Genomic DNA, 27,710 nt, shown 5'->3' on the forward strand with positions numbered 1-27,710 from the left:
ACACACACACACACACACACACACACACACACACACACACACACACACACACACAGAGTCCATCCATAGTTACTTATTTAGTTTTCCCTTCCTAGAGAGATCTCATCATTCCCGTCCCCATTCCCTTAGTCAATGCCTAACCACTAATTCTACTGTTAGTGTGATTATCAATGACTTATCAGCTAATTCCCACATATAAGTGATACATACCACATTTCTCTTTCTGGGTCTGGGTTACCTTCTTTTGGATGATTTTTCTCCTAGTTTCATCCGTTTACCTGTGAGCTTCATGATTCCATTTTTTAATCAGCTGAGTAATAGTCCACTATATAAATGTACCACATTATTGTATCTATTCATCTATTGAGTATTGATGGTCTTTCACAGAACTGTTTGTGTTTAAAATAATACATGGAGACCCTTTTTTTTTCAGTTTTATTTATTTATTTATTTATTTACCTGCACTCCAGATTTTACTTCCCTCCCAGTCCACCCTCAGACTGTTCCATATTCCATACCTCCTCTCCAAGCCCCTCTCTCCACGAGGATGTCCCCACCCCCCACCCCGCATGATCTCTAAACTCCCTAGGGCCTCCAGTCTCTTGAGGGTTAGGTACATCATCTCTGAATGAGCACAGACCTGGTAGTCCTCTGCCATATATGTGTTGGGTCCTCATATCAGCTGGTGTATGCTGCTGGTTTGGTGGTCCAGTGTTTGATAGATCTCAGGAGTCTAGATTAATTGAGACTGCTGGTCCTCCTACAGAGACATTCTCCTCCTCAGCTTCTTTCTGCCTTGCCCTAATTCAACCACAGGGGTCAGCACCTTCTGTCCATTGGTTGGGTGCAAAACTCTGCATCTGACTCAGCTGCTTGTTGGGTCTTTCGGGGTGCAGTCATGATAGGTCCTTTTTGTGAGCACTGCCTCCATAGCCTCAGTAATACTGTCAGGCCTTGGGACCTCCCCCTGAGCTGGATCTCACTTTGGGCCTGCCACAGGACCATCTTTTCCTTGGGCTCCTCTCCATTTCCACCCCTGTAGTTCTTAAAGTCAGAGTTGTGACTGTGGGATGGCAACCCCCCTCCCTCATTGGAGGTGGGCTCTATAAATTCCCTCTTTCTACTGTTGGGCATTTCATCTAAGGTCCCACCCTTTGAGTCCTGAGAGTCTCTCACCTCCCAGGTCTCCAGTGCATTCTGGAGGGTCCCCCCAACCTCCTACGCCATTTATTAATTGTTGCTCTTAATGCATGTTCTATGTTCTGTTCTGAAAGTCTTTTCATATGCAAATGAATTTAAGATTTGTCAATTTCTCTTCTATCATGTTCAGTATATCTAGTTTTATGTTGAGGTCTTTGATCTATTTGGATATGAATTTTGTACAGGATGAAGAATATGGATTTATTTGCATTCTTCTACAGGCAACAATTCAGTTTTACCAAGACCATTTGTTAAAAATACTGTCTTTTTTCCAGTGTGCATTTCTGGCTTCTTTATCTAAAATAAGTTGTCCATAAGCTTATGGGTTTGTGTCTGGGTTTTTCACTTAATCCCATTGCTCAATATGTCTGTTTCTGTGCCAGTACCATGCTGTTTTCATTACTATATCTCTGTAGAACTATTCAAGGTCAGAGATGGTGATAATTCAGCAGTTCTTTTATTACTCAACATTGCTTTACCTCTACAATGTTTATTCTAACACAGACTACAGACTAGAAGAGATACCAAATTATTATTTAAATTCTACTTTCTTTTAAGAAATTCCTGAAAAATCAGTATTAAAAGGCATAAAACTTTTCATACTTCATATTGGATATAAAATATTTATTCATTAATGGGCAAATTATAGAGGAACATAATTGTCATTCCAGCAGGTGTAGTGTGAAATCTTTTATTTTTCCTTCTAGTTCATGAGCCTGTGACATTCTCCTTTTGAATCCATAATAGAAAAAAGTGTTAGACTTTTTTGCATGTATAATTAAAGTATGAATTTTTAGTGCTAGGATTAATTTGTTACTAAATAATACGATTTTGTAATCAGCATATAGCAGTTAACTTTTTAAAACTTTGAAATCTTTTATAATGTTGAAACGAGCTTTAAACATGCCATATAAGCACATAACATAGAAATATTAAACTGCAGTATTTCTTGTTTAAGGTACTTCTATCAATTTGCACATTTTATCCTCATTTTCTTTACCAACAAGATAAATATCACAAATTGCATTGTATTATGATTAAGTGTGAAAGAAAGTATTCAAAGAATCTTGTTTCTATGCTATAGTCTATGAAATTATTACTTATATTTTTAGCAAACAAGTAAGTTCTTCTGTACATTTGTTTTCTTTTAGGAAACACTCATAGACTGGTGTGATGAAAAGGAACTTAATTTGATATTAACAACTGGAGGAACGGGATTTGCACCACGAGATGTCACTCCAGAGGTGAGATGAAATGCCCTTCTCATATTCAACGAATAGTCTAGCTATTTATTTTCAAGTCCTTTTTAAATTTCATAGAATTTTCTTATTAATTTTCAGTTTTTTAATTAATTTAGTGTAATTAATTTAAATTAGTTTAAATTAATTTAAATTAATTAGTTTAATTTTTAATTTTTAGAATTTTCATATTAATTTTTATATTAATTTTTAGTTTTATAGGCAAAACTATTCCTTATGGCTATGATAATACAAATATTTGTCTATAGAAGATTATTTTGAAAAGTATTTATTTGAATTTGCCTTTGAAATTATTGAATATGAGAGAATTTGAACTGTTCTAGAAATTAGTTCTTCATTTGATTGTTGACAACTAAACTTCAGGAAGTAATTACAAACTTTTGACAGTTAGAATGGCACAGGTGTGGTGTGCTTTGCTACTGTAGTTCAAATTTGGGTCTTATTTCCCTCTTCAACTACTTTTATAATTTTTCTCAAAATATGGTAAATAAATACTATGTATTTATACTAAATTTACACTAAATTGATGAAAATGCACTATATTTTCCATATTTTAAATATGAACAATATTTAAATGGACAATTTAATAATCTAAACAGCATAAAAAATACCTGTGCTTTATGGCACGGGAATATCATCAACACAGGCAGAAAAATTAGGCAAAAAACAAAGCATGAATATAAGGAAAAGGTCTTTAGTTTGTATTTTTAAAATCCATACATGTCAGATATTACTGCACAGTAGTGGAAACTTTTGCCATTATCACATAGCTTCCTTTGCCCCTCAAATGAATATTCTGTTTCTGGTTCAATTTCAACATGGTGTTAACTATGAACTTTTATTCCCAACCAGTATACTATTCTATCTACTATCTTTTTATTACTAAGGCTCTTTTTCTCTTCATTTATTAAATAATCGCTATCTTTTTATATTTTTAAATTTTGTTATTTGTTAAATTTTGCACAAGAATGCCTGCAAAAGTACTGATTCATTTTCCCCTTCCTAACACTGCAGTAGATGCTCACAATTTGATTTTCAGGCAATTCCTTATATGGCATAAATGTTTCTGACCAATAAACTATACTCCTAAATTCTTAGAAGTACTGTCTACATTATGAAAATATACATTTCTAAAACAAATCCTAACATTTTTATTGACTGTTCTATCTTTCTTTTTTATATTATTATTATAATTGGAATTATAAGTAAAATGTGCTTTCTTCAAAAGCATTCAGAAGATTTATTTGAGATAGTGTTAACTTCAAGTATATAAGTCAAAAAGTCATCTGTATGCAACTTATTTACTTTCTGTCACCTAACCTGAGAGGTCATTTGACCATTTTTATATGAGACTAACCAAAAAGAATACAATTGACAGGGAAACTGTCTTTACAGGGGTACGGTTATAGTTATGTTTGTTGTTTTTGCTTGTTTGTTTGTTTGTAAGGAAACTACCTATATGAAAGTATTGATTTTTAGAGTAAATAATTTTGACATTATATAATGAATCTATCATTTTTGTATGATGGCTTTATATGTTCACATTAGTATTTATTTTTACATCACAAAATAGAAAAATTTGGCATAGAATTCATTCATAACCAAATAATGTTATTTTTAATTGTAATGAAATAGTTTATGTCACCAAGTTTCTTGTTTACTATAATCTAAAGTTTCTTCAATCCTTTCTCTTCTATTGATCAACAAGGTAACTATAGGTGGGCTACATTCTTTTATGTCAATGATACATGTGTGGAATTTTTTTCTCACAGTAATTAGTTCTTCAATTCTTTATACATGAGTTGCCTTTCATCTCATTTAAATTAGATTCTGACCTGGCGTTGTTCAGATTGTCCAAGTTTAAGGCTCTGTACCACAAGACTGTCCCCAGTTCTGATGCCATCAATAAATATTGAATTCCCCAGATCATGGACACTTTGTCCTGCTTTTCTACCAAGTCTGTAGATTTATATACCCCCCCCTTCCAAAATACCACTAGCTAGAATGGCATACAAAACTTTTATTATATATTATTATACAACTCAGAAGTAGATTTATGGAAAAAAGGCATTATTCAGGGTATATGAGGGACTACTAACAGAAAGTCCATGCTTTGTTCAGATGCAGTACAATTACAACACCCAAATGCATTCACCAATTCCAGAGCAATGGGAACCTTAATGGCACAACGATATTTATAGAAATTCCACCCTGTCTGTGAGACTAAAAGTTTCAACATTCTAATAACTCAGTGTTTCTGATGACCAGCACTATCCTGAAATTATGTAGATATTTTTTTGAGTTTGAGACTTGTAATGGATTGCAAAAGGCACTACTATTACTCAGGGGGGTTGGGGAGTTTGAGGAATTCTGCATGGAGAATTAGGGACTATATTTGTGTTATACAATGCTCTAGTCATTTAACCACTCAGTTTAATCTCCTTAAAATGAGGGAAATCGAATTCTCTATTTTCCAGTGTTCTGTGTACATTTATTTTTAAAGATTTATTTTCATTACCTATGTGTATAGATATGTGGGGTATATAGGAATATAAACAATGCAGATGCTTACAGAATTCAGAAGAGGGTGTCAGTCAGATTCCCCAGATCTCTAATAATGGGCAGTCGCGAGATACTTGATGTGGGTGCTAGGACTAAACGCTAAAACATCTCTTCACCCAAGCTTTTCTTCATTTGTTTTAAAAGCTAATATACAACCTAAAAGGTTTTATTATGGTATTTTCATGATACAATGTTTCGGTTAATCCTCTTCTATTTCACTCTCTAGTTCTCTATCTGCCCCAACCCTTCTGCCTTGCAGTTCATGTCACATGCACTCGATTGTTTTCTGTTATCCTATTCATCCATGTCGCTTTAAATCTCCCCCCTCTTTGAAACTCTTTCTCTTTTGATGACCTATACTTACACTTACTTTCATGTAATTATGCATAATTAAAATGTAAGAAGCTGTGAACTTTCAGTGAAGACCACTGCTAACATTTCATATGAGTGTACTTAAAATGGCTAAACATTTTCTTTTATGTGGTCCCAAGTTGTAGGGAATGTTCTTTTTAATGTAACTAACAAACAAACAAATTTAATCTTATAACTTGTTCAGGATCTATCTATGAAATCTTTAAAATTCTGTCAAATGGGTTTTACCTACCAAGCATTATGTTTGTTCCTTTCCACCTTTATATAAATATAATTCTGCTATCATAATATTTTTATTTCCTCCTTTTGGTGCTATTTATTGATAAGATTCTCACTGTGACTTATTTGTGTTTCATATATCAGAAATTGAGCAGCATTTTATTCTTAAGTGTTATTCAATTACTTAAAAACCATGAGGTGTGTTTTTAATTTTGCATGCATATAGTAAGCACCCCTGGAGGAGGCATTAAGCTTAAAATCTATGTAAGTGTTCAGTAGCTGTTTTTTTAAAGCAATGATTTATCTAATTATGTATAAGTTGCTCTTTAATGTTTATATCAGTTTATATTTTCCATGTAAGAGCAGATAGGATATGAATATCTATGACAAAAGCTGTTTAACTGTAAAGGTTTTCATTTAAAGAAAACTGTAAAAGAAGATGGGGGACTCCAAAACAATTACAATTTTCTTTATACCCTTAAGTAGATACAATTCCTGTGGTACTTAAAATATAAATTAAAATTTATATTTCTGGACTTATACATATTTTTGTAAATTTTTTGTAAATTTCTTGTATATTTACCCAACAGAGTAGAGTTTTGCTAGACACATTTATATAAGTATTCAACCATTGCTGACAAAATCTTTAAAAGTGTCAGAACTTAACTCAAACAATTATTAATTTGACAACTACAAAATAATGCATAGCTCCTTTCTCATAGGACTACTATTTATAGTCACTAATTGTGAATTAGTTTGATCTACAAACACAAGGGACAAATATTGGTCAGATGTTTATACTATCCGAGAAAATACATTAAGAATGAAAATCATAAAGAAAAATAAACTAAACTTGTTGCCACTTAGTTTGAATTGTAAATGAAATGAATTTTAATCAGATTAGATTTCTTTATAATTCTGTTTTTAGAAGGAAGATGGAGTAGCGAATCCCACAAACTTGTTTTGTGTTACAGCCTTGAGGCCTTCAGCCTTGATCTTCCCTAAAGTATGGATTGTTTCTATGTTTTGTCCCTATATCATAAAACATGGTTCATGTAATAGTTACATGCCTCCTGCTTTCATCTTTAAGTGTAGGGTGCTATCAAAGCTTACATATGATATCATAATCACAATCGTTAACATTTTAGCATTATTTTAACATGGAATTTTTATATTTTCAGATGTATTGCATTTCTTTGTTCTGCTTGTTGGGTAATTTGCACTATGAAAGTCTAGGAATTACAAATAATTATGAACATAAGAAATCATTGTTATGTGTTAGCTCTTTGTGTTCACTTATTACTTAATTGTGTGTCCAAAAGGAATCTTAAAACCAAAAACCTTAATTGTAGATGTTTATTTCTAGGCCAGACTGAAAGCATACAAAAGATATATAATTATTAAAGCATTTGATAATAGTTTTCGTATGTTAGAAAACATTAAGCTGCTTAAATTCACAAGGTGAAAATCAAACTTCATAACTTTTAGTAGGCACACCTAAAATAGAATTAAAGATTCCACACTGATCAATTACTTTGATCATAGTGAAATACAAGTATAAATTATACCTAGTTTTATCTCATTTTTAAAGCTATATAGTTTTAATATTTGTTATGTATCCAATTACATGCTGTGTTCCAGATTTAAAATATGAGTGAGGCATAGTCAGTATATTAAAAAAAAAAACTGATGCTTTGTCACAGGAACCAAGAATCTGACATGGGACAAATTTACCAGTCATGTGTTTGCATATCCTATTAAGAGTGGAAGGCTTTATATTTTCACATGACTAGAAAAAATTAAACTTGTAATTTGAAATTTAAGTTTCATTATCAACAATATATGTAAAACATATTTGGAACACAATACTTTATTTATATACTGCCTGTGATTATAATAAATGAGTTGAGTGGTTCATATAGCTGAACCGTATAGTCTATAAAGCCTGAGTGGAATAAACTTACACAAACTTGCTGGCCATTTGCCTACTAAATGATGTAAGTCATCATACTCAGTTTTAATTTTTTTCTGACTTTCACCAATACTATTCAGTAACCTGAATCTTTTATATTTAGTTTCTATATCATGTAAAAGTTACAAAGATATTATCTGCCTTCTTTAAGCATGTGTATTTCCTATTGACCTGATAGATCATCTATTAATAAAAACATGTCTGTCATTCTCAGTAATAAGATTTTGAAATTTTAAACTTGATGAAACAGATTTCTTATTAATTATATAAAAACTTACTCCTAAAATTTTAGTACTTTTTAACAAAGTCTCTTGCTAAAAGTAGTCAGTATGAAGTAATCAATAAGAAAGAAAGAGTAGCTAAACTTTCAGAAAATCATGATTTTGAGTAGCTAAATTTTCAGAAAATCATGATTTTGAGTAGCTAAACTTTCAGAAAATCATGATTTTGAGTAGCTATAGCCGAAATCCAGCCTACACCTTTTTTTTTTAACAAAAAATATTTATCTTTAACTGAATATCAGTTTTATTTGAGCAAAGAGTAGATGTTACATTTCTACAGGGATGAATGTATTCTTTTGACTAACAGGTTTATTAGGACACTTTTGATTTCTTTGGAACAGATTATTATCTTAGGTTTTCTACAAATAGTGCAACTTAGGTAGTTAGGAATCTTTTTCATGAAATAATCCACTTTGAAAATAAAAGAAAATTAATGCCATTTATTACATAAGATTTTGTTTTGTCTCAACTTGTTGAAGTTCATATTTATCAGAATTTTAATAGTGGATTCTTTGTCAGGTATTATTTTACCCAAACATTGACATTTTTCTCATAATACTCATAGAATAGTATGTTATTGTAAAAAAGCCAAATGCACTTTAGTTCCTAATTACCTTTTAGTGATTCTCAGTTTTATATTCTAGTGAAAGTAAGAATTTACATTTAACAAATTCACCTAAAAAAACACTCATTATTTTAAAAACAGAAACACTCGCTTACATTATGACATAGGCATGTGAAAGCTAATGTGTTTATTCATTTGTCTTACCAAATTTTACTTCTAACATAAATCATTTGATTTATTCATTTATTTTTAATTGAATATCAGTTTTTCGATAGAACATATTATTTCACTACATGTATCAAGTAGTGGTACATTCCATATTCTACTCAAAAATATGTTATACCCTTGAGCCCCTCATACATGTACACACAGTCATACAATAAAAATATACATGCTATATTCTTTTATAGTTTTCTTATTGTTAATGAAAAGTAGCTGTCATGCGTAGATTTTTAAAGATCTCAAATCTCTTCTTTGTGACCAGGATCATGTGACAATATAAAATAGCCTATGAAGCAAAATACTCAAAATCTTTATATTTGAAATATTTTAAACTGGCCTGCACATCTCTGTGTTCTGATATGGTAGTGCACTTGAGATCATATATAAGAACCATCCTATAATCCTCATGCTGGATGGGAACTGTGTTTCCATGCAGTAATGTTGATTTGATATTGTGAAGAAACAATGTAACATAGGGAAAAGCTTTCATTTTGTTGTCAGAGGTATCCTCATTTAAGCACTGTTATATAAAATTTAAGGTAAGTTAGGCTGTTTAAACCTAAATTTCCCTGTGTAGTGACTTCATTACTGTATCTCACTCAAAGTTGTTGTTTATAGCAATTCAAATAATGAAAATGGTCAATAATCTACTTTCCTATGTGTAGAAAATAAGAATGTCAGTTGATATTTCCCCACAACTGTTTTAAGACATGGAACAGAAAAACAAGTGTAATCTGTGTGATGTGAGAATTACTTGTGTACCTGGTTTAACTAGCTTCTGATAACCTGTTTCTAAAGTTTGCAGAGCAATTTATTTATTATAGTTTCACGTAATTTGTCTCCACTATTAATTTAAGTTTCTCAATCTTGGTTTGAAATAGCTCAGGTATATGAAACGATAGCATTTTAGTAATAGTTAACATCTAAATGAAATTTAACATTGACCGTTACATAAAATCACAAGCACTGAGCTAAGGAAATGACTCAGTGAGTGATTAGCTTGTTGCATGAGCATGAGGACCTGAGTTCAGATCCCTAGTGCTTATGCAAAAGATGCAACAGTGTGTGCCTATAACCCAGCCTAGGGATGGGTGGTGGTCTAGACAGGTAGATTGTGGGACCTCACTGGCCAGCCAGTCTAACATGAATGAGAAGTTCAGTGCCAGAGAGCTATCTCAAAAAATAAGTTGGAGAATAATAGACGAAAATATCTGATGTCAACCTTTGGTCTACATGTGCCTTCGTGGGCTAGTGCTCCCATATACATGTGCATATATAGTGCATATACACATACAAACAAATACAAAATTATACATGAGTATTGCATACCAAACAATGCTTTGATATCATCAACATAAAGAGTTACTCCCTCTTTATTGGTAGAGTTTCTAATCGATTTTGTATTGCTCATTGGAAAACAGTATCTATTTCAGAACAGAAACATACATATGCGTTTCACATTGCTAACAACTTCAGTCCTTGACTTTATTGAATTTAACACTCAGTTATGAAGAATATTGAGTATTGCTGGGCTTAGTACTTAACTGTTTGCACTGATAAAGTACATAGCTACATGACAAATTATAACAATATAAATCAAATACCAGAAATATGCTGCCATTCAATAAAAAAGGTTTTTTTACAAAAAAGTTGAATAGTTTCTAATTTAAAGTGGCAGAAGAGGAATCACTTTGAAATGTGGAGAGAGGAGAGTACTAGTGATAGGAGTAAGGAAGAAGTAACAGTTAGGAGGAATGTCCATATGAATATAAATTTAAATCTTCCTGCATAGATCAGAGACATACCATGTTGTACAAAGACAGATGAGCTGGGTTTATATTGTTTGTGTTTTAAAATCGTTACAGTGGCACAATGTAAAAAGAAGAAAAAGTAGTTGTCATAATTGAGAGATTCCTTAGAAATGGCAACTCATAAATGCAGTCACCAGAGAAGACATTACAACATCAAAACTTAAAATATACCCTTGGAGATGGAGAGATCTTCTGGCTGGAAAAGCACTTACTTCCTAAAGCATGACAACCTGAGTTCAGATCCACAGCATCCCATAAAGAGAAAGGCACACACTTGTAGTACTATGCTGGGGAAACACAACAGTAGACTCTCTAGAGCACACTGGCCATCTAGATAGTCATCCTCAATCAACAAAGTCAAGACTTAGTGGGAAGCCCTGTCTTGTCCTTTAGGTGTAGAGCTGTAGGGATGGGCATTGCACTTCATGCACACATGTGTGCTCAAAAAGCACACACCCACACACACACAAAATGATCCTTTTCTAAATTTGCAATTTTCAAGTACACACGAGGCTAATTTTTCATTTTGGAGACAGACTTTCTATCTTTAGTTTTAAGAGGGAAGGATACATGTGAAGTAAAGTTCTGGGCATGAGTGTTCTAAAACATGGAGATGGAGCAGGAGGGAGGGACAGGAGCAGAAAGAGGCAAAGAAAGGAGAGCCTCATTTAATCTCCAGCCTAGTAACTATATTTACAATTATTTGTGTACAAAATTTTAGCTGCTTAGGAGCACCACAGTTCAATTTTGTTGATTTGTGTATGAACTTCAGTTAGTGCTTCTCAGAATCAAGACAATCAATAAATATTGATTTTTCTCTATCTTGTATATCTATCATTTTATATAAAATTACTATTTGTAGCTATGAGGAAATCATAGTATTAGAGTTTGAAGAAACTAAGGGCCTTCAATTTCAAAGGCTGTACATGTTCATCTTATCATTCTCTGCCTTTTGCTTAAACATTTCAATCAGTATTTTTTCCACCTATGAGTTTATTGCTAGAAAATTCTAATTGATTGAAACCCCAAACATTTTAAAATAAATTGGCCACTGGCCCTTGTTCTACTCTTGGCTGTGCATAAGAGAAAATTAATTTTGGATAATAGATGAGGAATGCTACATTTTCTTTCCCCAAGTCTTCTAACTTTTTATATTACCTTTTTATTAATCTTTCCCACAAGCCACAAACTTTCTCAGAATTGATCCCCTTTCTTCAATTTATACATCAGAAAGACCCAACTGTAAGATAAGACCAGTAGAAAAAAAATAAAGGTATAAAATTTAATTCTATACCTTTGAAGGGCATACAATCGCTTAGATGCGTGAATTAGTAGGGGAGTTTGCCTTGTTTTCATTTAAAACCATCAAATTGTAAGGCCCTAGTAAACTTAGCAACATGAAAGATGAAAAATGCATTGCTTCTAAACAATGTCTTCTGAAAATGTCAGTAATACTGTGCCCATGAATTCCTAGCAAGTAAGGTTCTTTTCACAAGATCTGTCTAAGATCAAGCCTATTAATAGTATAATAGTATATGTCTTAGTCAAGGTTTCTATTCCTGCACAAACATCATGACCAAGTATCAAGTTGGGGAGGAAAGGCTTTATTCGGCTTACACATTCACATTGCTGTTCATTGTGAAAGGAAGTCAGGAGTGGAACTCATACAGGGCAGGAAGCAGGAACTGATGCAGAGGCCATGGAGGGATGTTACTTACTGGCTTGCTTCCCCTGGCTTGCTCAGTTTGCTTTCTTATAGAACTCAAGACTACCAGCCCAGGGATGGCACCACCCACAATGGGCCCTCCCACCCTTGATGATCACTAACTGAGAAAATGCCGCCGGGCGTGGTGGTGTATGCCTTTAATCCCAGCACTCGGGAAGCAGAGGCGGCGGATTTCTGAGTTTGAGGCCAGCCTGGTCTACAAAGTGAGTGCCAGGACAGCCAGGGCTACACAGAGAAACCCTGTCTCGAAAAACGAAAAAAAAAAAAAAAAAAATGCCTTATAGCAGGATCTCATAGAGTCATTTCCACAAGGGAGGCTCCTTTCTTGATAACTCCAGCTTGTGTCAAGTTGACACAAGACCAGACAGGACAGTATAATAGGGGTTATTGAGGAGTTAATGAGCCCCAATACTTAACTGAGGAAATATGGACAGTTTGTAGCTTCTGAGAAAAGGGAACTACTTTTTTTTTAAGGATGTGGACATTGGTAGGTTGGCAGTGATAGTTCAATGAATCAGGAATACCTAGAAGTATATAGGTAGCACAAATTTGATTTGCTAGGTTATTGAATATAACAAAGAAAGAGGCATAAAAATTGGGAGGGATGCAAGGTAGGGGTAAGAGTGAATCTGATAGGAGTTAAGAGGACAAGTTGGAGGTGAATATTATCAAAATATAGTGTTATAAAATTTATCAAAAAAATGAGTTCAAGACTCTATCCCATTATTTACTGTATCTATTTTAATATATAATCTAAAATAAAAATATACAATGCCTCATATCAGAATTTTGAAAATGATGTAATCTCAAACACTTAGTATGTAAACAGTCCACAATAAAATCATGGCTTCAATTTTCTTAAAAATACATGTCCTAATATCGCCTATTCTATATGAAAATGTGTTCCAAGCTTTTATAATGTCTTTATAGGGAAGAGATATCATTCAAAATTATGGTTTGCTTCCTTTCTAATTGAAGTTCTTAGTACAATTGCAGTGTTGCGTATGTAGCTATTTATAAAGCAGTGTGTACAAAACAGATTTTCCTGTTTTGTTATTAGGTTTAAGTCCTAGGGCCATCTTTTACCAGTATGTGTATTTATACAACTTATGCAAAATATTCTTTCTGTACTAAGTTTTTTTATGTTCAAGATGAACATAAAAATATTCAAAATTGACTCATAGAATAATTATATTATCAGATCTTGTATATATAATCCATTTTTATCCATTTTTTGTTAATATAAAAAACACTCAGAGTTGGGTCACTTATTAAATGAATATTTATTAGCTCATGGTGTAGAAGGCTGAAAGTGCCAGATCATATAGCCTTATTGATTTGTCCTGTAATTAGAATCTAATAATGGGGCTAGAGATATGGCTCAGCGGTTAAGAACACTGGCTGCTTGTTCTTCCAGAGGTCCTGAGTTCAATTCCCAGCAACCACATGATGGATCACAACCATCTGTAATGGGATCTGGTGCCCTCTTCTGATGTGTCTGAACACTGCAACAGTGTACTAACATGTACAGAATAGAACCTAATAATGGATAGAATGATAGCCAGAATGTAAGTGAGATTAAGAATTCATATTACCAGGCAACAATCAATTTAGGTTTATAAAACAGTACACCTTGGGAGAACTCAAAAGTACAGGGGCTATTAAAACTTCCTTTTGAGGGCAGTTACATCCACAGTCTAAGAGCCTGTCATTAGGTTCCATTTTTTAAAAGGTTCGTATTATTACTCAGCATCACTAACGGAAGCTCTAATGCATGGACTCTTAGGAGAAAAATTCATATCCAAACTGCAACTAGCCCTCAAAAGCGGTACTTGCCTCGCTGGCTTAGGACGCTTGAGCTAATCCTTCTGCTTCAGCCTCCCAAGTATCTGAGACTGCAGACATGTACAGCTGTTCTTACTTTCTTTTAATATATCTGTGAAGTCAATAGAACTTGAGCTTAAACTGTAAGTGGATACTGGTTGATTAACTACTAAAAAGATTTTCCTGCAAATGGGAAAAAAAAAGCGCAAAGCATGATAGAAACTAAAGTACCAAAAGCATAGTTGTAAAATAGGAAAGGGAGCAAAGTGAACCTGCTAAATGCATATTTTATCTTGAATTTATTAGAGAATGTAAATGGGTGGAATTGCATTCCAGTTAGCACTTGCACAACTAATGTTCTAAATGGTCAGAGGATAGGATAACAGTAAAGATTAGTCTAACAAGGTACATGTTAAAATAATTGAAAACAAAATACCAATAAACATTTTATTCATATTAACACTAAATACAAATTAAGTTAGAGATATAGTCACTGTTATGAAGATTTGAGAATATTCTTTTCATAACAGACTATAATCAATAATGTAAGTTGATCTCTATATTATATATCATCTATAAAATATAATATTGCTTCTTACACAAAATGTAGTATAAGTTCAACAAATAGATTCACACATATATATTTCTATGAACACAAAATAGTAACACTTTTATGAAGTGACATCATATATGTGACTTTATATTATTCCATGATAAAAACCTGATAGGAATTAATAACATGGATCAAAAAAACAAAATTATTTGGGATGATTCTAATAATTGTGCCAGAGTCATTTCTTTATAATAGAATATGACAAAATACATAGCTTCTATTAAGTGTGAAGAGGGCTGGAGAAATGGCTCAGGGGTTAAGATCTTGTTTTTCTTCTTTACTGGATGACTTGCAACTGCCTGTGACTCCAATCCAGGATGTTGAGATACCTCTGGCCTCTGTGGGAATGTGTACTCATGTGCACAGACTCAAATACATATACATAACTAAAAATAATATAAATCTTTGTAAAAATAAAAAAGAAATATCTAATATGGTGGGATTTTTCAATGTCAATTATTATTAATGGCACAGAACTAAGAATTGTTAGAAGAGACATAAGGTCCTTCAAAAGATGCTTAGAAGAAAGCAATAAACTTCCTGAAAGTTTGCTGTTATTATTTAACAGCACTGGGAAAGAGTGACCAAGTGTAAATACAAAAATACCAAAGCAGTTAAGGATTCTCGGAGGTCTAACTTACATAAAAAATAAATTATCTTCAAAGAATGAAGAAACTGTAGTGATCAATTTCATTGAGACAAATTTGATGTCTACGCATTATATCATTCATTCTTTCTCATCAGTTTGCAGCAAATAACTTAATATTCTTGCATATGGCAATTCTCAGGATGAAACTTTTGGAGGAAAAAGATGGGCCACTATTTATTAAGAAGTGATTCTAAATAGAGCTTATGAAGAGTAAAATAATAATTTGGCATGAAATAAGGTGAAATAAATTCCAAATGTAAAATGCACAAAAACTATTGTTACTTTTTAAATATTATTAAAATGTGTCCTTATTACTATAATATATCTATTAGATTTTATAATTTAGGATTCCATTTCATAGGAAGACCTTATATAATGGAGCTACTTAATGATAACTCTTCTCATTGAAATTTAAAAGAGATTACATCATATACATTATTATAAATAGTATAGTTAGAAGTTTGGATGATTTTGACACTTAATGTGTGAAACTATTTATAGGACCTATTTACCTTTCTCTTTTACTATCTTTTGCCATTTTCAAGGCTTACTGATCTGTATATCCTGAAAGTAATACTTTGGGAAAGATGAATATCACTGTCAGAAATAATATTTCTTAGAAGAATGAGGGACTGCTTTTATATATTATTCAAAGTAAGTCCTAGTATAAACATACCTTCTCCTGGAGGTGCATCACTGATAGTATGAACAATTTGGTGTAGCATACTCAAATTATGTTATCCTTATGCTGTTCTATAAATATAAAATATCTTAAAATAACCATGATTAAACACATATTTTGAGTATAGATAGCAAATCATTTTCAGAAACTACTTTCCTTACAATTACCCAGTGCTTGCATCCCTGTACCACAAAAGCAGATATGGGTACTATAAATGATTGAAAATCCCCAAATCTAAGAAAAGAGATAATCATCCAGGTACAAGAGGCATGGAGAAGAACAAATAGACCAGACCAGAAAAGAAAGTCTCATGCCACATAGTAATCAAAAAACTAGATATACAGACAAAGAAAGAATATTCAAAGCTGCCACAGGGTAAAGTCACAGTACATAGAAAGGCAGAGCATAAGAACTAATTCTACAAATTCTGAAAGGAGACAGATGACAGTCCAAACTACTATAGCAAGAAAACTTATCATCATCAGAGGAGTAAGAAACATTTTATATGAGAAAACTATTTTAAGGAATTTTTGACTACTAGGCTAGCATTCCTGAGACTACTGAAAAGGAATACTTGGGTCATGAAAGGTTAGATATACCTACAGAACACCAGATAGTTTGGACCAGAAAAGAAATTCCTCCCATCACATAATAATCAAAACACCAAATGCACAAAACAAAGAAAGAGTATTAAAAGCAGTAAGGGGAAAAAAAGATCAAGTAACATATAAAGGCAGACCTGCAGAACTATAACTGACTTCTCCTCAGAGACTACGAAAGCCAGAAGATCCTGGGCAGATGTCATACAGACCCTAACAGAACACAAATGCCAGCCCAGGCTACCATACCCAGCAAAACTCTGAATAACCATTGAGTTTTTAAACCCAAGGTATTCCATGAAAAAAAATCAAATTTATACAATATCTTTCCACAAATCCAGCACTTCAATGGATAATAAAGGGAAAACTCCAACACAAAGAGGGAAACTATGCTCTAGAAAAAGCAAGAAAGTAATCTTTCAAAAAACCTAAAGAAGATAGCCACATGAACAGAATTCCAACTCTAGCAACAAAAATAACAGAAAGCAACAACGACTTTTCCTTAATATCTCTTAATATCAATGGACTCAATTCTCCAATAAAAAGACATAGACTAACAGACTGGTTACATAAACAGGACCCAACATTTTGCTGCAAACAGGAAATCCACCTCAGGGACAAAGATGGACACTACCTTACAGTAAAAGGCTGAAAAACAATTTTCCAAGCAAATGGTTCCAAGAAACAAGCTGGAATAGCCATTCTAATATTGAATGAAATCGACTTTCAACCTAAAGTTATCATAAAAGAATAAGGAGGGACACTTCTTACTCATCACAGGTAAAATTTACCAAGATGAACTCTCAATTCTGAACATCTATGCTTCAAATGCAAGGGCATCCACATTTATTGAAGAAACTTTAGTGAAGCTCAAAACACATGTTACACCTCACACAATAGTAGTGGGAGATTCCAACATCCCACTCTCATCAATGGACACATACTAGAAACAGACACCAAACAGAGACACAGTGAAACTCACAGAATTTATGAAACAAATGGATTTAACAGATATCTATAGAAGAAAAGGATATATCTTTTTCTCAGCACCTCATGGTACCTTCTCCAAAATTGGCCATATAATTGGTCACAAAACAGACCTCAACAGATACAAAAATGTTGAAATTATCCCATGCATCCGATCAGATCACCACGGACTAAGGCTGATCTTCAATAACAACATAAATAATAGAAAGCCCACATACACATGGAAGCTGAGCAACACTCTATTCAATGATAACTTGGTCAAGGAAGAAATAAAGAAATAGATTAAAGACTTTTTAGAGTTTAATGAAAATGAAGCCACAACATACCCAAACTTATTGGACACAATGAAAGCAGTCCTAAGAGGAAAACTCATAGCTCTGAGTGCCACCAAAAGGAAACTAGAAGCTTGGCAGCACACCTAAAAGCTCTAGAACAAAAGAAAGCAAATTCACCCAAGAAGAGTAGACTTCAGGAAATAATCAAAGTCAGGGCTGAAATCAACCAAGTGGAAAGAAAAATAACTATATGAAGAATCAACCAAACCAGGAGCTGGTACTTTGAGAAAATCAACAAGATAGATAAACCCCTAGCCAGACTAACTAGAGGGCAGAGAGACAGTATCCTAATTAACAAAATCAGAAATGAAAAGGGAGTTATAAAAACAGAATCTAAGGAAATCCAAAAAAATCACCAGATCCTACTACAAAAGCCTATACTCAACAAAACTGGAAAACCTGGATGAAATGGACAAATTTCTAGACAAGTACCAGGTACCAGAGTTAAATCAGGATCAGATTAATGATCTAAACAGTCCCATATCCCCTAAAAAATAGAAACAGTCATTAATAGTCTCTTAACCATAAAAAGTCCAGGACCAGATATGTTTAGTGCAGAGTTCTATGAGGCCTCAAACTATTCCACAAAATAGAAACAGAAGGTACTATACCCAATTCATTCTATGAAGCCACAATTACTCTGATACCTAAACCACATAAAGACCCAACAAAGAAAGAGGACTTCAGAACAATTTTCCTTATTACTATCGATGCAAAAATAATAAAATGCTCAAAAACAGAATCCAAGAAGACAGCAAAATGATCATCCATCCTGATCAAGTAGGCTTCATTCCAGGGATGCAGGGATGGTTTACTATACTGAGTTTGTTTGTATATAAACAAACTCAAAGACAAAAACCACATGATCATCTCATTAGATGCTGAGAAACATTTGACAAAGTCCAACACCCCTTCATGATAAAAGTCTTGGAAAGATCAGGAATTCAAGGCCCATGTCTAAACATAATGAAAGTAATATACAGCAAACCAATAGCTAACATCAAACTAAATGCAGAGAAAATTGAAGAATCGGACTAAAATCAGGGACTAGACAAAGCTGGCAACTTTCTCCCAACCTTATTCAGTATACTACTTGAAGTCCTAACCAGAGCAACTAGACAACAAAAGGAGATCAAGGGGTACAAATTGGAAAGGAAGAAGTGAAAATATCACTATTTGCAGATGATATGATATTATATACAAGTGACCACAAAATTCAACCAGAGAACTCCTAAACCTGATAAACAGCTTCAGTGTAGTAGCTGGATGTAAAATTAACTCAAACAAATCAGTGACCTTTCTCTACACAAAGGATAAACAAGCTGAGAAAGAAATTAGGGAAACAACACCCTTCAAAATAATCACAAATAATATAAAATACCTACGTGTGACTCTAAGGAAGTGAAAGATCTGAATTATAAGAACTTCAAGTCTCTGAAGAAAGAAAACAAAGAAGATCTCAGAAGATAGAAAGATCTCCCATGCTCATGGATTGTCAGGATTAATATAATCAAAATGGCTATCTTGGCGAAAGCAGTCTATAGACTCAGTGCAATGCCCATGAAAATTCCAACTCAATTCTTCACAGAGTTAGAAAGGGCAATTTGCAAATTCATCTGGAATAACATAAAACCTAGGATAGCAAGAACTATTCTCAACAATAAAAGAATCTCTGGTGGAATCACCATGCCTGACCTCAAGCTGTACTACAAAGCAATTGTGATAATAACTACATGGTACTGGTACAGCAACAGACAGGTAGATCAATGGAATAGAATTGAAGACTGAGAAATGAACCCACACACCTATGATCACTTGGTCTTTGACAAAGGAGCTAAATCCAGTGGAAAATAAAAAACAGCATTTTCAACAAATAGTGCTGGCTCAACTGGAGGTTATCATGTAGAAGAATGTGAATTGATCCATTTTTATCTCCTTGTACTAAGGTCAAGTCTTAAGTGGATCAAGGAACTCCACATAAAACCAGAGACACTAAAACTTATAGAGGAGAAAGTAGGGGAAAGCCTTGAAGATATGGGCACAGGGGGAAAAATTCCTGAACAGAACAGCAATGGCTTGTGCTATAAGATCAAAAATCGACAAATGGGACCTCATAAAATTGCAAAGCTTCTGTAAGGCATAAGATACTATCAATAATACAAAAAGGCCACCAACAGATTGGGAAAGGATTTTTACTAATCCTAAATCTGATAGGGGACTTATATCCAATATACATAAAGAACTCAAGAAGCTAGACTCCAGAAATTCAAATAACCCCATTAAAAAATGAGGTACAGAGCTAAACAATGAATTCTCAACTGAGGAATACAGAATGGCTGAGCAGCACCTGAAAAAATGTTCAACATCCTTAATCATCAGGGAAATGCAAATCAAAACAACCCTGAGATTCCATCTCACACCAGTCAGAAGGGCTAAGATCAAAAATTCAGGTGACAGCAGATGCTGGCGAGGATGTGGAGAAAGAGGAATACTCCTCCATTATTGATGGGATTGCAAGCTTGTATAACCACTCTGGAAATCAATCTGGCGGTTCCTCAGAAAATTGGACATAATACTACCGGAGGATCCCGCAATACCTCTCCTGGGTCTATACCCATAAGATTTCCAACTTGTTATAAGGACACATGCTCCACTATGTTCATAGCAGCCTTATTTTTTTTAATTAGGTATTTTCTTAATTTACATTTCAAATCCTATCCCAAAAGTCCCCCAGACCCTCCCCCCCACTCCCCTACCCACTCCTACTTCTTGGCCCTGGCGTTCCCCCATACTGAGGCATATAAAGTTTGTAAGACCAAGAGGCCTCTCTTCCCAATGATGGCCGACTAGACTATCTTCTCATACATATGCAGCGAGCTCCAGGGGTACTGGTTAGTTCATATTGTTGTTCCACCTATAGGGTTGCAGACCCCTTTAACTCCTTGGGGGCTTTCTCTAGCTCCTCCATTGGGGACCCTGTGTTCCATCCAATAGCTGACTATGAGCATCCACTTCTGTGTTCATAGCAGCCTTATTTATAATAGCCAGAAGCTGGAAAGAACCCAGATGCCCCTCAACAGAGGAATGTATACAGAATATGTGGTACATTTACACAATGGAGTACTACTCAGCTATTAAAATCAATGAATTTATGAAATTCTTAGGCAACTGGATGGATCTAGAGGATATCATCCTGAGTGAGGTAACCAAATCACAAAAGAACTCACATGATATGCACTCACTGATAAGTGGATATTAGCCCAGAAACTTAAAATACCCAAGATACAATATGCAAAACACATGAAACTCACGAGGAAGGAAGACCAAAGTGTGGATACTTTGTTCCTCCTTAGAATGGAAAACAAAATACCCATGGAGGGAGTTACAGAGACAACATTTGAAGCTGAGATGTAAGGAAGGACCATCCAGAGACTTCCCCATCCCGGGATCCATTGTATAAACAGCCACCAAACCCAAAAACTATTGCATATGCCAGCAAGATTTTGCTGACAGGACCCATATATATCTGTCTCTTGTGAGGCTATGCCAGTGCCTGGCAAATACAGAAATGAATGCTCACAGTCATTTTGGATGGAACGTAGGGCCCCAATGGAGGAGCTAGAGAAAGTACCCAAGGAGCTGAAGGGGTCTGCAACCCTATTGTTGGAACAACAATGTGAACTAACCAGTACCCGCCCCCCCCCCCAGAGCTCGTGTCTCTAGCTGCATATGTAGCAGAAGATGGCCTATTCGGCCATCACTAGGAGGAGAGGCCTTTGGTCTTGCGAAGATTATATGCCCCAGTACAGGGGAAGGCCAGGGCCAAGAAACGGGAGTGGTGGGTTGGGGAGCGGGGTGCAAGGAGGGTATAGGGGAATTTCCAAATAGCATTTGAAATGTAAATGAAGAAAATATCTAATTTAAAAAAACAAAGACAGAATGGCAACCAACAGATTGGGAAAAGATCTTTACCAGTCCTAAATCTGACAGGGCACTAATATCCAATATATATAAAGAACTCTATATGTTGGACTCCACAAAACCAAATATCCCTATTAAAAATGAGGTACAGAGCTAAACAAAGAATTCTCAACTGAGGAATGCCGAATGGCTGAGAAGGACTTAAAATAATGTTCAACATCCTTAATCATTAGGGAAATGCAAATCACAACAACCCTGATATTCCACCTCACACCTGTCAGAATGGCTAAGATCAAAAATCCAGTGACAGCATATGCTAGTGAGACTGCAAGCTGGTACAATCACTGTGGAAATCAGTTTAGCGGTTCCTTAGAAGACTGGACTTATTTCTACCAGAAGATCCAACATAACCACTTCTGGGCATATACCCAGAAGATGCTCCATCTTAAGGACACATGCTCCGCTATGTTCATAGAAGCCTTATTTATAATTGCCAGAAGCTGGGAAGCCAGATGTCCCTCAACAGAGGAATGGATACAGAAAATATGATACATTTATACAGGGGAGTACTCCTCAGCTATTAAAAACAATGAATTTATGAAATTCTTAGACAAATGGTTGTATCTGGAGGATATCATCCTAAGTGAGGTAACCCAATCACAAAAGAACACACACAGTATACACTCACTGATAAGTGGATATTAGCCCAGAAGCTCCAGAATCCTTCTTACAAGGGGAAAGAAAATACCCATGGAAGGAGTTACAGAGACAAAGTTCGGAGCAGAGACTGAAGGAAAGACCATCCAGAGACTGCCCACTTGGGATTCTATCCCATAAACAACCACCATACCCAGACACTATGGCAGATGCCATCTTGAGCTTGCTAACAGGAACGTGATACAGCTTCTCCTGAGAGGCTATGCCAGTGCCTGGCAAATACAGAAGTGGATGCTCACAGTCATCCATTGGATGGAGCACAGGGTCCCCAATGAAGGAGCTAGAGAAATTACCCAAGGAGCTGAAGGGGTTTGCAGCCCCATAGTAGGAACAACAATGTGAACTAACCAGCACCCCCAGAGCTTTTTGGAACTAAACCACCAATCAAAGAAAACACATGGTGAGACTCATGGCTCTAGCTGCATATGTAGTAGAGGATGGCCTAGTCTGTCCTCGGTGATAGGAGGGGCCATAGGTCCTGTGAAGGTTTTATGCCCCAGTAGAGGGGAATGCCAGGACCAAGAATGGGAGTGGGTGGGTTGGGGAGCAGAGGCGGGGAGTGGGGGTATAGAGGATTTTCAGAGGGGAAACTAGGAAAGGGGATTTCATTTGAAATGTAAATAAAGAAAATATCTAATAAAAAATGTGAGGAAAAAAATAAGGTTAGATATACCCAGGATAACACAGGGAATAAGTTATTTGAGAACAGATAATATGCACCACTCCTGAGAGCTTTTGTTTAAACTCATATGGAAAGAGGGAACAAACTCCAGCAAGAATCCTGCTGTTCAGGTGCACATGTGTGTACATGTGTGCATACATTCTCTCCCCGACACACACACAATATAGAATAATAAATGTAATTTAAAGTTTGTTAAAGTTCTTCATGAAAAATTCCAATTTACTTTAAAGATGAAGCATAAACTTAAAACAATAAGTAGTATATAAACTTAGAGACAAGTTCTGTAGATAAAAATAAACCCAGGAAGGACGATGATAGATAGTCTAGGCAGGAAACACATTGTAATTAAAGTAGGGCCATCCATTAAGGAAGATGACATTTGAGCAATGTCAAATGAGAAAAGAAGGAAAGAGAAGTGAATCATGTAAAATGATTCTGCCCCTTTTAGTATAATAGTATATAGGTGTAGGGTGACTGGTTTATGTTTTAACAGGAAACCCGTTGGAAGGCAATTTTAAAAGTATAGGAGAAAAATTAAGAGTGACGTAGATCAAAAGAAGGAGGAGTAAGAATGGAAATCTGGACTGGGGAGGAGAGAAGACAGGAGAAAACCCTGACTGTCCATAAACACATGATTCTACTGCCTTAGCCTCTCAAGTGCTAGAATTAAAGGCCACCATGCATAGCCAACTGATAAATTTTGAAAGAAATAACAGATAAAAAAAATGAGAAAAGCCATTATTTGGCAGGATTTGGCTTTAATGGTTTGAGGAATGTATTGCCATTTAGTGAAATGAAAAATATTGAAGGATAGGAAAATCTAGGGAATTAAATTGGGTTTTTACTTCAATGACAGAAATATGAATTGCTGTGGAGCTCAAAGCAAATGTCTGAAGAATTTTTGAGTTATGGATATAAATTAAAATCCAGGACAATTGATGAGATCACCTAGGTGTTAGCTAGAATTAGTGTGTATTTATTGGTATTACTGCCCCTGATGGTTTTTCCTAACCTAATTTTAAAGATGTAGGGAGTTTTTAGAAATTATCCCCACTGCTCACTCATAAAGAATGGAAGGAGTCTCACTGAATCAGAACCTTGACCTGCACAGAAAATACCATTAGTTGGCCATCCTCAAATTTTACCTTGATGTGAATTTTCCCAAGTACCTCCTTGCTGGAAACTGTTTGCACTGGAGGTAAGTGTGAAAGGGGAGGTTGTGGGGAGTGATGGGTTGAGGGCTTCCTTAACCTTTCTCAGACCTCAGAAGTGCTTTGATTCTGAGGAAGAGAAGGTTCAGGCTGGTTCTTCTTTCCCTGAACCAGTTCATAGAGCCCTAAATTTGACCTGCTTTCCTCAAACTGGGAATCAGAAATCCCTTTTCTCTTCTGTTTTTCTGCTGCAGAAATTCCCAACATTCCCATTTTGTGGGCTCCAGAAAGGGGTAAGCGAAGACTTCAATCCCAGCCAATCATTTTCAGATTAATACTTTTTAGTGTTTTGGTTTATTTTCCCATCATAAAAAAACTGCTTTGACCCATTTTTCCCATTTATTTAATTTCCTGTGGATTGTTACATATCTATGTCCTAGGGTAATTCTATCTCCCTGGGCAATAGAATTTAGACTCATCTGCTGTTTCCATTTGTGTGCTATTTCTTGTGAATTCTCATGTGCAGTTGATGAATTATTTCTTAGATGGAAGACACGCAGTTCAGGGACTTTTTGCTCCGCAGTCTCATCCTTTCCTGAATGGTGTTTTGTTCCCCTGCTGACAGCTTGTCATTACCTTACTCAACTGCTTCCGATGATCTGCCATTGCTTCTCTACTGTCCTGTCTTCTGTTTGATTGCCTGTGGATTATCTCCACTTTTTACCTATTTTGATCTGCTGAACAATTTGTGTTCTTCACTCACTGGTGCTTTACCCATCAGCAAATGCCCTGATACTTCCATATCCATCTGCTATTTCAACATTTAGACTCCCAGCATTGTGTATCTGCTCCTGTACCATTCCCTATACTGTTGCCTACTAAGTTCATCATCTGCCTGCCTGATGTTGCCCTGTCCAGTATGCTTGCAATAGTGTAAGTAGGTACAGATTATTTAGCACTTCTTTTCTAAATGCCTTGTCCCTCTGAATTGGACTGCTGACTAGGTTGCCTGACTATTGCCTCATCTTCCTATTTGCTCCCATTGGCTGTACGCTTATTTTATTTGAGACATGGCATTCATCCCCAATGAATTTGTGACTTGCTGGTTTGCTCCTACTGCCTTCCTTTGTATTTCTCTGCATCTAATGAATCAGTAACATTGTTCCCTGTTGTCTTTAACACTGATCAGATGTTACTTCCAAGAAAAATTTGCTTATATATTGTCCAAATATGTCTTAGGAATAGAAAATGATTTGTTACTTAACAGCCAGGTCAGTTTACTCCTAAACTGACTCAAAACTCAACTACCACCTGTTATTTTTGCTTGTAATACAAGTCTCCATTCTTCTCTTTTTTTGAGGATATTTTTAAAACATGCATCATTCTTGCCTCATATGTTCAGCATCATACGTTATACACATTGTTTTCTTATGTGTGGGATCTTTCAAAAATGTTCCATGTTATAAATTTATTTGTGAATTTATTTTACATAATTCTCAAAGGTTTTGTCAAGACAGTTTGCTTAATTTTATCAAGTAGCAGAAAAAAATTGCCTTAAACAATAATTATTTTGTATTTCTTAGTAGTTCTGATTAGAGTAGTTTCAGCTCTGCTCAGTTTTTTCCTTGAAAAATATCATTTCTTCCTCCCCATAACTTAATAGTATCAGTTATACTATTATAGATCTTTTTGATGTATTCATCTTTCCCTCCCTTATAACTTCTTTTCTTGTGGGAGGCTAGAGCTTTAAAATATACATTTTCAATATTACAGAGTGTTTGGCATCTAAAAGTATTTTATAATGTATATTTTATAATCTTATGTTGATATGAAAAGCCAAACATGAGAAGCAGAGAAGAATTTTATAGTTTGTAAGTCTAAAAATAAATGTAAAGTGGGATGTTTACAAGTACATACACGTGTGTGTATGTAAATTTTAAATGTACTTTATGTTTGCTGCATCATTGTCCTTGAAATGTAAAAATTATAAATATCTATATTCAATTTTATTTAACTTTATCTAAAGCAAATGAGTTAAGGAAAAATCTGGAAAAGAAAGTGATAACATTAGAGATTAAGGGGGGAAGTATTGACAGGGTACTTCTAGGATTTCTGTCTTAATAAAGTAAGTAAGTATTTTATATATATATATATATATATATATATATATATATATATATATATATANTATATATATATATATATATATATATACACACACAGACACACACACACACAGACACACACACACACAGACACACACATATATACACACATATACGTATAATACATGCCAGTCTTTGGGGGAAGCAGAGGCATGTAGATATATGTGAGCTCTAGGCCAAGCTAGTCTGGTCTACATAGCAAGGGCCAGGCCAGGCCAGGCCAAGAGAAACACAATGAGATCCTATCTCAGTAAAGAAAGAAAAATACATTGCTTAAAATTTACCCCAGAAGTGTAAAAATCAGTATTTTCAGGGGCATTTGTACAGTCATCCTCACCATTTATTCTAGAATCATCTAGTATGTTTGTATGTGTGTGTGTGTATACACACATATATATATGTGTGTGTATGTATATATATATATATATACATATATATATATGTATAATTTCCCAATATTCCATCCCTCACCCCGAGCAAACTTTATTTTCTGTTTTATCAGTTTGCCTATTGTAGATACTTTATCTAAATCAGAAGACATTTTTTTGCCTTCTGTCTTTTTTACCTAACATAATGTTCCTAAGCTTCCATGTTGTAGCATGTGTCAGAAGTCCATTCCTCTTTCAACTATATGTCTATGTCAGTTTATCACTTCAGCTGTTGAGTAAGCACTTGAGTTGTTTCTGCCTTCTGGCTATTAGCAGCAGCACTGCTGTGAATTTTGGTATACAAGACTTTTGTTTTGCTTTGTTTTCCCTGTTCCTTTTGCTTTATCAACAGAAGTATATGTAGGAATAAATGAATAGCAAAGAGTTCATGAAAACTGTGTAAAATGCATGAAAAGTCAGTCAGTCCAAGATACTGTAGTATTAAAAGAAAAATGATAAACTTTTGGACAAGCTATAAAAGGCCAGGTTCTAAAATTTAGGAAATTCAGGTGTGGTGGCACATGTCTTTAATCCCAGCACTTGGGAGGCAGACACTGGTGAGTCTCTGTGAGTCAAATGCCAACCTACTCTATAAATCAATTCCATAACAGCCAGGGCTACACAGAGAAACCTGTCTTGAAACTGGGAAAGGGGATAACATTTGAAATGTAAATAAATAAAATATCCAATAAAAAAAAAGAAAAGAAAAAGGAAAAACAGCAATAACAATAAAAAACCAGAATGATGTTACACAGGTTTTGAGTGCTT

General features: G+C 34.7%; 1 protein-coding gene across 10 annotated transcripts in view; it reads left to right on the forward strand.

Moving 5' to 3' along the window:
• Gphn (gephyrin) overlaps positions 1 to 27,710 on the forward strand; it is a 420,062-nt gene that overhangs the window by 155,627 nt on the left and 236,725 nt on the right. For 6 of the 10 annotated variants that reach the window (XM_029484276.1, XM_029484280.1, XM_029484278.1 and 3 more), the window contains exons 4-5: positions 2,352 to 2,444; positions 24,604 to 24,642. In XM_029484276.1, coding sequence (XP_029340136.1) covers positions 2,352 to 2,444; positions 24,604 to 24,642 — 132 coding nt within the window. The remainder of the gene's footprint in view (positions 1 to 2,351; positions 2,445 to 24,603; positions 24,643 to 27,710) is intronic. The other 4 variants (XM_029484277.1, XM_029484281.1, XM_021178748.2 and 1 more) reach the window with 1 other exon arrangement.

The sequence above is a fragment of the Mus caroli genome, chromosome 12, assembly GCF_900094665.2.
Source record: "Mus caroli chromosome 12, CAROLI_EIJ_v1.1, whole genome shotgun sequence".
NCBI lineage: Eukaryota > Metazoa > Chordata > Mammalia > Rodentia > Muridae > Mus > Mus caroli.